The 15,664-nt window shown below is 36.1% G+C and overlaps 1 protein-coding gene across 2 annotated transcripts in view; it reads right to left on the reverse strand.

Moving 5' to 3' along the window:
* Positions 1-15,664, reverse strand: part of LOC101890035 (disks large homolog 5) — a 221,072-nt gene that overhangs the window by 10,652 nt on the left and 194,756 nt on the right. Inside the window, exons 7-11 of one of the 2 annotated variants that reach the window (XM_059129329.1) lie at positions 11,464-11,753; positions 11,081-11,401; positions 10,844-11,015; positions 10,507-10,617; positions 5,853-5,882 (exon numbers count right to left, since the gene is read on the reverse strand). In XM_059129329.1, the coding sequence (XP_058985312.1) occupies positions 5,853-5,882; positions 10,507-10,617; positions 10,844-11,015; positions 11,081-11,401; positions 11,464-11,753 (924 nt within the window). Of the gene's footprint in view, positions 1-5,262; positions 5,883-10,506; positions 10,618-10,843; positions 11,016-11,080; positions 11,402-11,463; positions 11,754-15,664 lie in introns of those variants that run through there. The other variant, XM_059129331.1, reaches the window with a different exon arrangement.

The raw sequence follows: 15,664 nt of genomic DNA on the forward strand, positions 1-15,664 counted from the left end.
TAAGACATCTTAGTTGTTTTGGCCACTTGTTTCAGCAAATTAGCTGTAAAGGATATTTTGTGTTCGCAGAGCATAGCAATCATTCTAGAAAATAACTATTATTAAAGAACAACATTTTAAAGGTATTTAGAACTTTGAATGATTTAATCTCAAAAACTACCTGAAATTTTAAATACTTAGGGGATTGTAGGGCAAATGCTGAAATACTGAAACTCGGCGCTGTTATTTTAAAATGTTTTCTTCTTTAATGTGGAGAGTACCAACAGTTCGCCAGGTAATCCCCCAGACTTAATAATGGATGCACATTGATTAGCCCCATAATATTGCAATTTAATTTAATGACAAAAATTAACCGAGATTCCAACTACAGGATGCGTTAATAGACTAACCTACTTCTCTAAGAAATTTCAATCTCAGGATACCAATAACAAACTATGCCATAGAATAAAAAAAATCATGAAATCGATTTAATGCAATGACAGATAAACTGAAAATAAAACTTTAAATTTTGTTAAAAATTGACATTCGGTTTATGTTTTGTTGAAACCTATACTCACACAAAAATTTACATAAAAAACAAAACGTCAAACTTTTAAATATTTCAACTTGAACCACAAAATACACAACTCATAGAACAAAACTTCAAAATCAAAACGAAACGAAAACTATCTAAACAAAATACAAACAAAAACGTGTGTGTTTCAAACGAGTAGAGTCTATATTTTTTGTTTTTGTTTAAATAATATTAAGACTTTATTTTGAGAAAAGTTAACACAAAAATTAGTGGAATAAGTGTAATAGCAATTGTAGATTTTTAATAGTAATAGTAGTAAAATAGTATCTGTGTAATGTTAGATATTCTCATAGTAGAAGCATGCAATTTCAACTCTACACTTCGAGTCTTTTAGTATATTTATGTGGAAATAAAATACTCTGGAAGCGTATTATGGAGATTATTAATTATAGAGTTATTTGTTTTCAAAATCTCCATACACTTTCAGGATATTTCCAAAATATTGTATTTTTATGAGAGTTTCTGCCTATAGTCTTTATATCTACGAAAGAAAAATAGAGAGAGAGAGAGAGTTCTTAACCATATTGAGTAGACTACCAACACAGCAAACAAGCTTCCACACTAAGTACCTCTTAAAGTTAATGTTTTTACAGACTGTAGGAAGTTAAAAAATGCAACTCAGGAAAATATTGACCGCCTCAAACCGTCCATCTGCTTACTTCAATTTTGAAAACTCTTTTCAACATTTGAGCCGGTATCTCAGGAATAAGTACTTTAATGTTATCTTCCAATGCGTCAATTCAATCGGCCTCATGTATTGAAATATTGAAAAATGAGCTTTAACATAGCCCCACAACAAGTAGTCAAAAGACGTTAAATCACACAAACCTGGACACGTGCGAACGTGAAGTAAAATGTTCACAGAACTAGCCCCTCAACAAGCCCTTTTTTACGCGTGCTGTATGGTATGTGGCACGGTGTAGTTGAAACCGCATGCCATCCTTGACAAGCTTTTGCATTTTGGGCAAAAAAATTGGAGAGATAATATCTCACGGTAGCGCTCATCATTCTAAGTTATGTTACGTTTTGCAGCATCTTAGATGAAGTACGGTCTAATAATGCCACCAGCATATAATAGTATGCGTTGGTAGTTTCTGCAATTCTTCAGGCTTATCTTCATTCCAAAATTGACAATTCTGCTTATATAAGTACCCTTTTGGGCCAAAAATGAGCAAACGATGAAATTTTCTTTACAGAGAACTTGGATAATTAATGCGTTGTGTAGGACGATTCGTGGTTAAATTATGGACCATCTGAGAATGTCTGACAAAACACGAACGTGCGTGAGCTGTTTAAACCAGTGTTGCCAAATAAATAATAGCTCAAATTCACTCTATACATTGGAGCCATATCAGAATTTATGTTCCGCCAAAATTTATGGAAATAGAACTGGGCAGTACTGGGTACCATTGCTATAAAATGCATATTACGGAAAATCGTATCAAAAGTACGAGTACATGCTACAGCATTGGGAAAACTTAAATATCAAATCAGTTTATTTATATTTTATGAGCTCTAATTCATCTCCAAAAGACTACATATTTGGCTCATAGTAAACATGAGGGCGAGATGAAGAAATTGCACCCAACTTCAGACTGCTGTCATTCAGTGACAGCTCATTATATTTTCTAGATGCTTACAAAAGCATTTTGAAGAGAATTTTCCAGATTCAAATTTTCCAGTTTTTCGTGATGGAATTCAAGCGTGATAGTGTGATTTCTTTATATTTGGCTGGAAAACCACAAGTGGCTGTCGTTAGAGCACTCCACCATTTAAATGTGAATAAATCTTTTGTGTCTCGAACCATCGCTCGTAACGGTGTTACTGGTAGCGTAGCCCGACGTCAAGAAAGTGGACGGAAGAAAACAGCAACATCAACAGAAATGGTTCGAAAAGTAAAGAAGTGAATTGATCGAAATCCGCGTCGCAGTGGCCGAAATATAGCTCGTGAGCTGAACATATCGAAATATTCCATTCGGAAAATATTGAAAAATGAGCTCGCGGTGAAGCCATTGAAATTCCAAAAACTGCAAGAACTTACACCGCGACAGAAAGAAAATAGACTCAAAAGAACTAAAGAATTTGATTTTCTCCGATGATAAAATATTCGTTGTCCAGCAGTTTGTAAACAAACAAAATGATCGTGTTTACTTGCCAAAGAGGTCAGCTGAAAATGTGCACCTGGTAATGGTGTGGGCCGCCATAACAGCCGATGGTCGCTCTCCGCTCGTATTAATCGATCGTGGCATCAGAATAAATGCCGAATATTATCGCGAAAATATTCTGGAGGGTGTATTAAAGCTTTGGGCTCGTAAACATTTTGGCCGCAGACCTTGGACATTCCAACAGGACTCAGCACCATCGCACTCAGTACGCACCACTCAAGAATGCTTACAAAAAGAGGTTCCTCGTTACATTTGGCCACCAAAATCTCCGGATACCAATCCGCTGGACTATTGTGTCTGGAGTATTTTGGAAAGCAAGGTGGGCTCTAAAAAATACCAAAGTGTCGATCACCTCAAGCAAGCGCATCGCCGGGAATGGGCCAAAATACCGCAGAGTAAAATTCGGGCAGCGTGTGACGGTTTCATTGACCGTTTAAAGGCCATAATTCGTGGCAGAGGTGACAAATTCGAACAAATCTAAACTTAACCTAAAATTTGATGCTATTTCCGACATTTTTTGCTTTCATTCAATGAAATTTAAAAAAAAGTAAATGTATATACAAATCCGGACCGATCTCAAAAAATTTGCCTGATGTATTTTTGAGCTGTATCAGATATCTGGTTCCAAATATCATTGTTGTGAAGTGCATTTTACTCAAATCGGATATTGAGAGATATAGCTATATCTGAATCGATCTTCCCCGAATTGAAGAACATACTTCCAGATTTTTTGTTTTCATTCAATACAATTAAAAAAAATGTAAAAATTATGCCGTTTGACTTTGTTGCAGTTTTTTTATCTCACCCTGTATATTCTTGATCACCTTAAATTCTATGTAGATTTAGTGATGTCCGTCCGTCTATCAGTCTGTGGAAATTACTCTACCTACTACTACCTACTCAAATGTATATTACGTCTACAGGACTTTTGGTAGTGACAATGGGCCATGTAGGCCCACGTTCGTAAAGGATACTACAGCATATGATAGAAAGTTGTCTGTGCAGATCCACGTCTTTGTATAGCCCGCATATAAGGGTACCTCTCGATATTCGGTATTTGGATTATTTTAGCGACATTATCACCGGAACTGTTTCAAATTTTGTATTTGAAGTTCGTAATGGATATTACAGCCTATGACAGAAAATTGTCTGTGCAGGTCCACGTTTTGGCATAGCCCTTATATTATGGTATTTCCCGATATTCTGCATTTTGATGATTTTAGCGTCATTATTCACCGGAATTTTTGAAATTACGTATTTAGAGTTCGTAATGGGAAATACAGTCGATGACAGAAAATTCTCTATGCAGGCCCAGGTCTTCGTTTAGGCCCCATATATAAGTATCTCCCAATATTCGGTATTTTGACGAGTTTAGGTACAATGCCCACCGAAATTGTTTGAGATGTTGTATTTGAAGTTCGTAATGGATGCTACAGCCTATGACAGAAAATTCTCCGTGCAGGTCCACGTCTTCGTATAGCCCCCATATAACAGTACCTCCCTATATACGATATTTTGATGATTTTAGCTATATTATTCACCGTTTATTTCAAGTTTCGAATTTGAATATGGTAATGGCTTATGACAAACAATGCCTTTGTAGGTCACGTCGTATACACCCCAATATAACTACTATCTGCGGTGTTTTTAAAATTGTAACAGAATTGTTTAAGGATTTTATTTTTTGAAAATTTGAAAATTCGTTCGTTGACCACCTTTTATACGTATTTTAGAGATATCTACCACAATCTTCTATTGATTTACGATTTTAAATGGCTTAAAAATTAGTTTAGCCGCACATGGTGCGTCTCCTTATCAACGAGTCCCTTTTAAAACAAGGGCTTTCGAAATTCGCAATGCTGTGTTGGTGCACAAAATCTAACGAAAATTGGTCCCAATGAAATGGTTAAGAACTCTTTCTCTGCGTTAATTCTATAATCGAATACGGTTATTTAAAAAGTAGCATATCCAAAAAATGTAGGACGGAATTATTAATTTTTTGTAAAGCTTTGAATATATATTTTTTTAATTTGCTTTTTGTCGTTATAAACGTATTCGACCATAATAATAATAATAGTATTGGATAAAATAGTTGTTAGTATTTTGGAGAGTGTGTGTTCGAATGTGTTCTACATTGTGTGGTTCATTATTCTCTGGGTTTTTTTTGCAAAACAATAAATTATTGTCTTCATTGTATAATTGAGTGTGTTTATTGTTGTATGTTTATTAGTTGAGTAGTTTGGTTGTTTCTTTTTTTTTGTTATATTCTTAATGGTTATTAATAAATATATTAAACTACATAAATAATTATTTTTTATGTTCGTTATGACAACACATTTACAACAACAGCAACAACATTAGTGGTATTAGTTAAAAATAATAAATGAGAAAGAACAACAACAACGACGACAAAAATAGAATAACAAAAACTAAACCATAAATATAAAATTTTACACAAATGAATTTAATCGTTAATGGCTTATTTTCGTTGAAAAAAAAAAAAATAATAAAATTAAATAAAAAATTCTTCCCAACAACAGTAGAATTAGAAAAAACAAAATCATAAAAATTAAAAATACCGTTAGTTTTTGATTTTTCTGTGTACTTTCTGTTTTACACATTCAACATGCGACGTTTTATTTAATAAATATTTTTTGTTGTATTTTGTTCTTGTTTTTTTTTTTTTTTGTTTTGTTTTAATAATAAATTATTTGAATAAGCATTTCATAAAGTATTTTTATTTAATTATTAGTAATTTATTTAATTTTAAGTTAATAGATATTCTTGAGGGGAAATTTTATTAGTTGGTTATTTTTTGTTGGACTGGAATAGTTATTTGTTTTGTTTTGTTATTATTGCGTATAATTTGCATTCAGACAGAATATGGTTTGCTGGGTTATGTATATATATATGTATAGATATATTTGATATTGCAGTAAAGTTTTGTTAGTTTATTGCATTGCTTGATTGTTAATTGTCGTTTTTTCTGGTTTTCTGCTTAACTAATGAGTTCTTTGTTAGTTTGTTTTTATTTATTTGTTATAATTTGTCATAACGCAACTCTAATAGTATGTAGTGTCTGTGTCGTAGAATAAATCTTCTAAAAAGCTTACCGGCAAATCACGCGCACTTTCTCCTTTACGCTGAAATATAGAAAAGAAATCGGCATTAAAATGGAAGCAAATGGAGAAATGGTTACACAGAAGTTATATGTATATTCTATTATTAATAATGGGAATACAATATTTATAAAATATAACATATTTTAGACATAAGACAAAAATATCAGTCGGATTGCCAAAAAAAAAAAAAATAAATAAATAAATAAATAAAAATAAATAAATAAATATGCATGTTCTAAAGCTCATGTTTTGTTTTGTATTATCTTTAGATTTAACCAAACACCGATATAAATAAACAAATAAAAAACAAGTTAAAAAGTATCATTTGGTTTCGCCTTTAGATGTATACCCTCAGCCATTATTCGAATATTTAAATATATTCTGACTTCTGTTGACCCTCTATGAAATAGGCTCCAAAGGATTGGTCCAATATTGTCCATTTTGTATCTGATCTAAATAAATATGATATAAATATTGCGTCGTGCCAGGTTTGGCTATATTGTTTGCTTCCTTCACTTTATATGAGATATGTGATAATTTTTGGAAAATATATTTCTAAAAATATCACACGAAGTATACCATTTTCATACTTCATCTAATACAGATAAAAGAAGTAAGCAAAGGATATAGCCGTGTGATACCCTACAACACTACAACATGTTAGAAGCCCTCTTAAGTCCAAATCCATTTTGGAAGATTTCGCTTTTGAAATTATGTCACGGTGCACTGCCCAGATAATAGCCTTAGCGTTTTGACCAAGGACATTTCCCCAATATTTACGCACACCGTAGTGCTGTTAGTTGTTGTGGTCCATTTTACAGCTAAATATAATTCAATACTCATCCAAAATGCTAGACTTCTTCGCAGTCCTTAACGGTCTTCTCAGGCGCGTCGAATGGCTTCAATTGTGTGATCAGGATTTTTTTCTGTTTTTGATTCATTTAAACCCCTAATATTTTGCGATCATCTCCAAAAGTAAAAGGCCACACTGTATCTCCAAATTTAGACTCATCTATATGATTTTCTTGTCTACAATATTTGGCTATATTCGACAATGAATTTTTTTCGGATATCGCCTGTAAGTAATGTTGGTATTTTTCAGACTGAAATAGTGGTTCATTCTATTTATGACCTTTATAACGACTGCAAAATCAGGAACATTTTTAGTTGTTAGTCCATTTCAAACCCTAAATATATTGCGGACATCTTTGAAAACAATAGGCCTAGCCCTTCTGAGCCTAATCAAACTTATAATACCCCCAACACATAGTTTGGTAGGGTATAAATATTAGTATGGGCAAAATTACAAGAACATCGAGAATTTATATCAAATTTTATACGAAATCATAAATTCTATATTTATCTCAGGAATGAAATATTTAAATTTAGGAAGTTGTAAAACTTATTTCGCCTTCTTTGAACCATATGTGGGAATGGTAGAAATAGAAATGGTCTAATCTCTACCATATTTATAACAGATCTTGTATTGATAAAAAATATTGAGATCAGCCGTGATTAAAAGGTATCGGATGTTAATTTCGCGTTTTATGATAGTTCGCTCCCATTGTCTTAATAACAACGGAATCAAGTGCAATCCCCGTGGCGGTTAAGGCTCTTGCCAAAGAAAGTGGACATGGGGACGAACACTGCATCTATGGTTCTTAAGGACACCGATATCTCTTCACGCACACAGAGGATGTTCCACTGCCGAGCCACATCCAAAGGCTTTTTGGCACCAACTGAGGCTTCCACTCCGGCCATCAGCAAAAAGGATGTACCCAAGTCGGCACCTAGCCCCCCAAGCGGGGAAGGGTCCACAAGTCAACCACTAAACCTCAGTCTTTCTCAGATCATCTAACCGGTTCACCTACCTTTAGCACTCATCGAAAACGCCGAATCGGAAGTTGAAATAACCAAATTCGGTGGCTTTTTTATCGAAGACCCTCTAAGGGGGACAGTCTTTCTTGGAGAAGGGAATACTCGAATAATGCAGTTTGGCAGTGCTACCCTGTACAAAAGAGTTAAGGTAATCTACTGTAAAAACGAGGAATCAAAAGTTGTATACTTCAATGCAATAGCTGGTTTTCGTGAAGCAGGCAAGTTTTGTGGGCGATGGTGCCACCACCTTCCATCGGAAGCACACACCTCATGCTGCACTGGACACCCTATTTCTCATAAGTACTTTAAATCTACTTATAGAGACATAGACCCTCTGGTGCGCCCTGAGACTTAGAGATCGGAGACAATGGCGCAGTCAACCGTTTGGACACGCTGCGATTTTAGGATGTGTGGAATGTATAGGAAGCGGGGTTAAAGCTAGTGATTATATATCACCATGTTTAAACTTTGAGCCACTAGACATCCATGTACTTCATGGCGACTTCTGAACCGTAACAACACATCTCTCTACAGTTGTTCATACTGACAGATTGACAGATTGGGATAGCCTTAACAAAAGCAACTAATTCAAACTTAACAATTACTAAAGCGTCTTCCATGCAGAAGACTTTGAGATCAAAAAGGCTATACATCTGATGGCTAACAGAAACACTGAACTTAACTGAATATATGACTATATAAGTCCATAGTCAGGTGGTCTGAGAACACTAAATTAATTTACCATGAACTTTGTAGAAGCTTTAAAACTAGGAAGGCATTGGAAAAATTCAAGTTGGTCATCAAATTCGGTTGGGTTCCTGATCCTGATAAACTGGCAAGATGTGGATTCGAGTCAATTAACATGGATGCCAGGAAAAGCGAGTGATACGGGCCGAACTCGCTTTTGTCGCCAGTAGGGAAGACTCTTGAGGATCTACTCCTCCCCATCACTTGTTGAAGCAATCCACTTACGAATCATTTACATGGATATACGTCATAATCGAACCTATTCGTCGAGGACAAAACTAGAACATGATGGCTCATAGAACAGTATTGCCTGTACTAGATATATCAGAGGTGTTTCATGCAGTCAAAATGCCATACTAACTACTCTCCGGTCGAGTTTGAAATGTTGGACCCCAATGTCACGTGAAATTCGGAAAAAGAAATACAAGTGGGATTATTTCTAAGGAACTCCGGCATTTAAATGTGAATAAATCTTTTGTGTCTCGTACCATCGCTCGTTACCGTGATACTAGTAGCGTAGCCCGCGTAGCAGTGGCCGAAAAATGCCTTGTGAGCTGAACATAATCCATTCGGCAAATATTCAAAAAAGAGCTCGGGGTAAATCCATTGAAATTCGAAAAAGTGCAATAACTTACACCGCAACAGAAATAAAATAGCCGCAAAAGAGCTAAAAAGTTGCTTCACTTGGCCGAAGGTGTTGAACTGCCGAATTTGGTTTTTATACCATCCACCTTAGTATGGAGGGTATATTAAGTTTGTCATTTATTAAGTTTGTCAAAGTATATATATTCTTGATCAGCATAAAATTCTATGTCGATTTATCAATGTCCGTCTATCCGTCAATGGAAATCACTCTAGCTTCCGAACGAAATGAAGTAGGTTGATAAAATTTTACTCAAATTTTTTTGTCTGCAGGACTTTTTTTATGTCTGCAGGACTTTTGATATTGAAAATGGGCCATGTCTTCGTATAGCCCCTATATAACGGTACCACCCGATATTGGCTATTTTGATGATCTTAGAGAAATTATTTACCGGAACTATTTCAAATTTAGTATTTGAAGTTCGTAATGAATACTACAGCTTATGACAGAAAATTGTCTGTGCAGGTGCTCGTCTTGGTATAGCCCCTATATAACGGTACCTCCCGATATTGGGTATTTTTATGATTTTAGAGACATTATTTACGACATTATTTATTTACCTATGACAGAAAACTTTCTGTGCAAGTCCACGTTTTATAACCCCCTCCCTATATTCGGCATTTTGATGATTTTAGTTACATTATAAACAGATTTTTTTCAAGTTTCGCATTTGAATATTGTAATAGCTTGTGATAAAAGTTGCCTATGCAGGCCCACGTCGTCGTATAGACCCCAATATATGGCTACATATTTTTAAGATTTCAACAGAATTTTTAACGGATTTTATTTTTTTGAAAATTTTTTTGATAAATTTGTACCCTCCACGTATTCAAAGTTCGGCCCGGCCAAACCTACAACTTTTTTACTTGTTTTATCTCACCCTGTATATTATTGTTAAAACAACTACAAGAATAAATGATCATAATTTTGGAACCAAAGCAAAACCTTGCTTCATCGTAACATTTGGATCAGGCATAGTTCAATTCTAAATTTATAAACGAAATAGGTCCACACATTCTGGGACCTCCGAACACAAGCTCAGAAGGAAGTGGGGTCCGTTGAAGTCCAAATATCATACATTGTAATATTCCCATATTCCCAATATCATTACATTCCTTCTAGTAGCTCCCCGTTAAACGATAAAAATTTCCACCACTTAGCCCAAATCATTTGGTTCGTATAGATAAAATAAGTGTTCCAAAGGTACATTGAGAGCATATATTTGTTGGGCTGCCGAAAAATACTTTCTAATTTATTAAAGTACTTTACGCCTTCGTGTAGAGGGTATAAGCACTCTAAGGATTTACATTTCTTCAGAATATTGCAAATTTCTCACATAGATTTGTATGTATGCAAAATGGTATGAATTTTACTTACCCTTAATCGTTCGCCACTGTAAGGATCGCGCTCTCTACGATATACTAGTTCATCATATCGTGTGCGATCCTCAGGGAATATAAGTTCACGGATTTCCGTCACTAGTGTATGCTACGGAGACAAACGAAATCGAAACAAGTGAGAGAGAGAGAGAGACAAAGAGAGGAATTAATGATATTTTTTTTTAAAGAGATTAGATATTTATCCCAGCAAAACGTGTCATTACGAATCACACGAAATAAGTAATTCTCTATCAACTAATTATTGTTTGAATTATTTGTGCGATCTCTAAAGGCATTTTTTGCTGGATTAATGGCTATTAGATCCTCTCACTTACCTTTTCATATGTATCTAACATTTCTAATAAGACGGCTACAAAGGCATCTATGGTCATTGCTCTCGCAGTATATTCGGCAATATAATACGAAAGACTTGCAAAATGATGTCGAGGCAGAAGTGAGCGGGCTTTCTCTTCTACCATGGCGGTGATTTGACCTTTTCGACGGGCTCTGAAAAAAAGGAAAATGAATTTAATTCCATTTGTCGAAATTATTTTCATATTTCGTGGCCATACCTTGTCCCCGTGGGACTGTAAGCATCATATGGCTCCATTTCAATGGAGGTACAGGAATGTGGCACTTTACCCACATCACGTATGACCAAGGACATACGCTTGTGGTATTTCAGCTGGCTAACAGCCTCGTCATGGGTAACATCTTGAAAGGACTGGCCATTGACTTCTAATATTTCATCGCCCACCATGAGGCCGGCACGATCGGCCACACTGTCCTTGTCGACACCCGTCACAAATATACCCAGGCCATATTCCACACCGCCGCGTATCATTAGACCCAGTGACTGGCCGGGTTCTATTAATAACTCAACACAACGTATTCTAAAAAAAAAAGAAATCGGATTATATATCATGATTCTCATTAGAGCTCCTAGCGTCTTTACCTATCCCTTCGATCACTTCTTCGGCCGCCATACTCCATGGGCGGTGAGGCAGGTCTCCCGTGTCTATCCATCCAGGAACATGTTTGTCGATATGGCAACGAACCAGTTGCTCCGATGGCGGCACCCGGTGGCAGTGCTGTCGGTTGTGTGAGCAGGGGAGCCATTGAAGCGTACATGGGATCTCGAGAGGGTGGCCCAAAGCCGTGCAGCGGCGCCGTTGAGTTAAGCGTGGGTGGTGATCGTACCGTCATACTGATTTGACGTTGTGATTTCAATATCTGCACACATCTCTGCGTTAAGAAAAAATGTGGCAATAGAAGAGACAAAAAGGAAGAAGAAGAAGAAGAAAAAGGAGAGAAAGTTCGAAAAGAAACGAAAAGCAAAGAAATCAAATAAAACCCAAAACAAAACAAACCAAAAATTAAAAGTTAAGCAACGCAAATTTAATTGAATTGAAATTTAAATAGAGAAGAAGACAGACAGATAGATAGATAGTCGTAGAATAAGTAAATGGAGGATAGATATGGAAGGTGAAAGCAAAATAAAAAGAAATAAAAGAATTTCGTAATGGGGAAAAATAATCCTTTTCAAAAAAGCGGTGCTGGTGATTGTTCAGTGTTGTGTTCAGTGGTTTGCAATGTGTGAGAGGGGTATGCAAGGATATTTATCCTCAATGTGCATTTTTTGTGAATTGAATTTTGTGTTGGAAGTGTTAAGCTTGGGTTTTCGACTTCGGTGCAGTATTGAACTCAAACAAAATAAAAACCAAAAGATTGTAAAATTTACATACACATACGTACATAATGAAGAACAGAATAGAAAAACTTATTCTATTGCCAATTTTTTCTCAAAGTGTATTAGTGTTGTATACTTTTGGTTTTCCAAAATTTGTTATTACTTTTCAATGGTGTGTTGTGTGTGTGTGTGCTCCAAATAATCTCTACTTCAATGTGGTGTATTAAAGGTTATCTTTTTATCTGAATGCATGACAAGTCGAATAAAATCCGACCAATTTAAATTATGAAACTAATCCTCACAGTTAAGCTAGAGGTAAATTTAAAAATACTCTGAACACTGTATTGATCAACTTGTTGGTAGAACTAATCACGATTTTTACGATGCAAATGCGAGAGACCTATGTGAGATGGCTCCGAAGTGAAGAACAGGGAAGAATCAGTTGTAAACTTTATAAATACTAACAATGAAAAATTCAACTTCTAAGGACATAAGGGTCTCAACATCCTCTCTCAATCAGGTATATTGGCCTAAATCAGGTCTAATGGAAAAACTAACTCGATTTTATACCCTCCACCAGGGTATACTATTAAGTGTCATTCCATTTGCAGCTCCTTGAAACACTCATGTCAGACCTAGCAAAGTACATACAGGGTGAGATAAAAAAAAACTGCAACAAAGTCAAACGCCATTAATTTTAATTTTTTTTTTTTTGAATGAAAGCAAAAAATGTCGGAATTAGAATAAGTTTAGATTTGTACGAATTGGTCTCCTTTGGCACGAATTATGGCCTTCAAACGGCCAATGAAACCGTCACACGCTGCCCCATTGTTGCTCTGCGGTATTTTGCCCCATTCCCGGCGAAGCGCTTGTATGAGGTGATCGACACTTTGGTATCTTTTAGTGACAACCTTGCTTTCCAAAATACTCCAGACACAATAGTCCAACGGATTGGTATCCGGAGATTTTGGTGGCCATTGTGCGCTGGAAACGCACACCATTCTTGGGTGGCAAGTACTGAGTGCGATGGTGCTGGTTACTGTTGGAAGGTCCAAGGTCTGTTGCCAAAATTTTTGCGTGCCCAAGGCTTTAATACACCCTCCAGAATATTCGGCATTTATTTTGATGCCACGATCGATTAATACGAGCGGAGAGCGACCATCGGCTGTTATGGTGGCATGGTGGCTGTTTTCTTCCATCCTCTTCCTTGACATCGGGCTACGCTACCAGTATCATTTCAATACTGGAGTGCTCTAAGTGGTGTGGCTATTTTTTGGCCACTTCGACGCGGGTTTTGATAGAGTCGCTTCTTTACTTTTCGAACCATTTCTGCTGATGTTGCTGTTTTCTTCCGTCCACTTCCTTGACGGCGGGCTACGCTACCAGTATCACGATAACGAGAGATGGTACGAGACACAAAAGATTTATTCACATTCAAATGCTGGAGTGCTCTAGCCACTTGTGGTTTTCCAGCTAAATATAAAGAAATCACTCACGAATAACTTTTTTCTGGACAATTCTCACCAAAGTGCTTTTGTACGCTTGTAAACAATATAATGAGCTGTCACTGGACGAGTGACTTAGAAATGACAGCAGTCTAAAGTTGGTTGCAGTTTTTTCATCTCACCTTGTACTAAGTCGATTTAGCGATGTCCGTCTGTCAGTCTGCTATAATCACGCTATCTTACGAACGAATTGAGATAGAAGTCTAAAATTATGCACACATGTGTAAGTAAGTAGGCAGCTTAAGGTCGTAAATGGGTCATGTCGGTTCGCGTTGTCTTATAGCCCCAATGAAACTTTACCTCCCGATATTTGGTATTCTGATTATTTAAATCATGTTTTCTTTCGGAGTTGTTTGAAATTCGGTTTTAGGGTTCGTAAAGGGTTCTATATCTTGTGGCAGAACCTCCATTTTTTCTTATAGTCCCCATATAACAGTACCTCCCGATATTCGGTATTTGGACGATTTAAGCCACCTTTTCGAACTGAATTGTTTGAAATTCGGTACTTAGAGTTTGTTACGGATTACAGCTATTGCATTGTCTAGATAGGTTCACGTTTTACTATAGCCCCCCATGTTTCATGGAACTTCCCGATTTTCGGTATTCTGATGATTTTATCCACTTTCTAAAAGAAATCGTTTAAAATTCGGTACGAAGAGCCGTCTGTTGCATTACACTATTGAAATAGGTTCATTATTTCTTCATTGCTCATAAAACGGTACCTCCGAATATTTGGTATTTTGGTGATTTTAATCACATTTTGTTTTTTAATTTGGTATTTGAAATTCGCAATATATAATAACCAATATAGTAGAAAATCGACTTTACGGCAGTTTTAGAACCATTTTACCACCCGATTTCTCTGGAAAAAATGGAAGTGGACCCATAATTCAATCCCGATTCTTTTATTTTTTTTTAAGTTTTCTTTATCTTATGGTGTATGGTATTAATAGTTCGGCCCGGCCGAAGCCTTAAATGTACGAAATGGAAAAAGACAAACATTTCATAATTCGCTACATAAACCTATACATGATTTAAAGTATCATTTCCGAAAACATACTCAAAAACTATTAAGGATTTATTATCTAAATAAGACATCCACCAAATCCGAATGTGGTGTTTTTAAGCCACGAGAGATTATTCCATTATTATTATAACACATGAATGTAGGCCAATCATCAACGACGTCGAATTTTTGTCTCCGTCCTCCACGTTGGACGGTACTATGTGCCTCACAAGCAACGAAACCATTGCTTTTTAAGCGAAAATTTCTAGAGTGTGAAATATTCCGAAATGTGGTACCTACAGAGACGTTTGGACTTCCAGATCTCAGGTGACGTCAAGGAGCGGCATACATCGGAAATGCTATAGAGGGTCTAAAACCATTATTTCGATGAGGCATATTTTGGGCGCATGAAACGATATATACCCTCTGTAGCCATATGACGGAAGGTATAAAAATATAACTTAAATGTAAAAAAATGCTTGAAATCGGGGTATACCCATAGTGGGGGCTATACCAAAACCTGGACCGACATGACCTATATTTTGTAACTCAAAGACATGCATCATAATTTAAAGCTCTATCTATAATTTTGCAAAGTATAGAGTGAAATATTTGAATCCCTTTTATATGGTTAAGGCTACATTGGCAGTTAAAGGCACCAAAAAAGTTTGTCTGGGAACCCAAGAGTCTTTTGGTATTTTCATCTACGAACCGAGTACTATCACCTCCACTTGGACTTTTTTTGATGTTTCGAACACTTTTCAAAGTGTCCTTTACGAAATGTTCCCGAAAGATGGAAAATGGGCAGGGGGTTTCCGACAGGAACGATGCCAGTGAGGGTGAACTATATAGGTTGATATTATTTTTATCTTGAGTCAATACTAGTCCCCATCATCAAAGATAGATTTAGTCTACAAAATAGTATCATATCAGCATTGCCGGCCATATCCACACG

Source organism: Musca domestica, unplaced genomic scaffold, assembly GCF_030504385.1.
Source record: "Musca domestica strain aabys unplaced genomic scaffold, Musca_domestica.polishedcontigs.V.1.1 6, whole genome shotgun sequence".
NCBI classification, from domain to species: Eukaryota; Metazoa; Arthropoda; class Insecta; order Diptera; family Muscidae; genus Musca; species Musca domestica.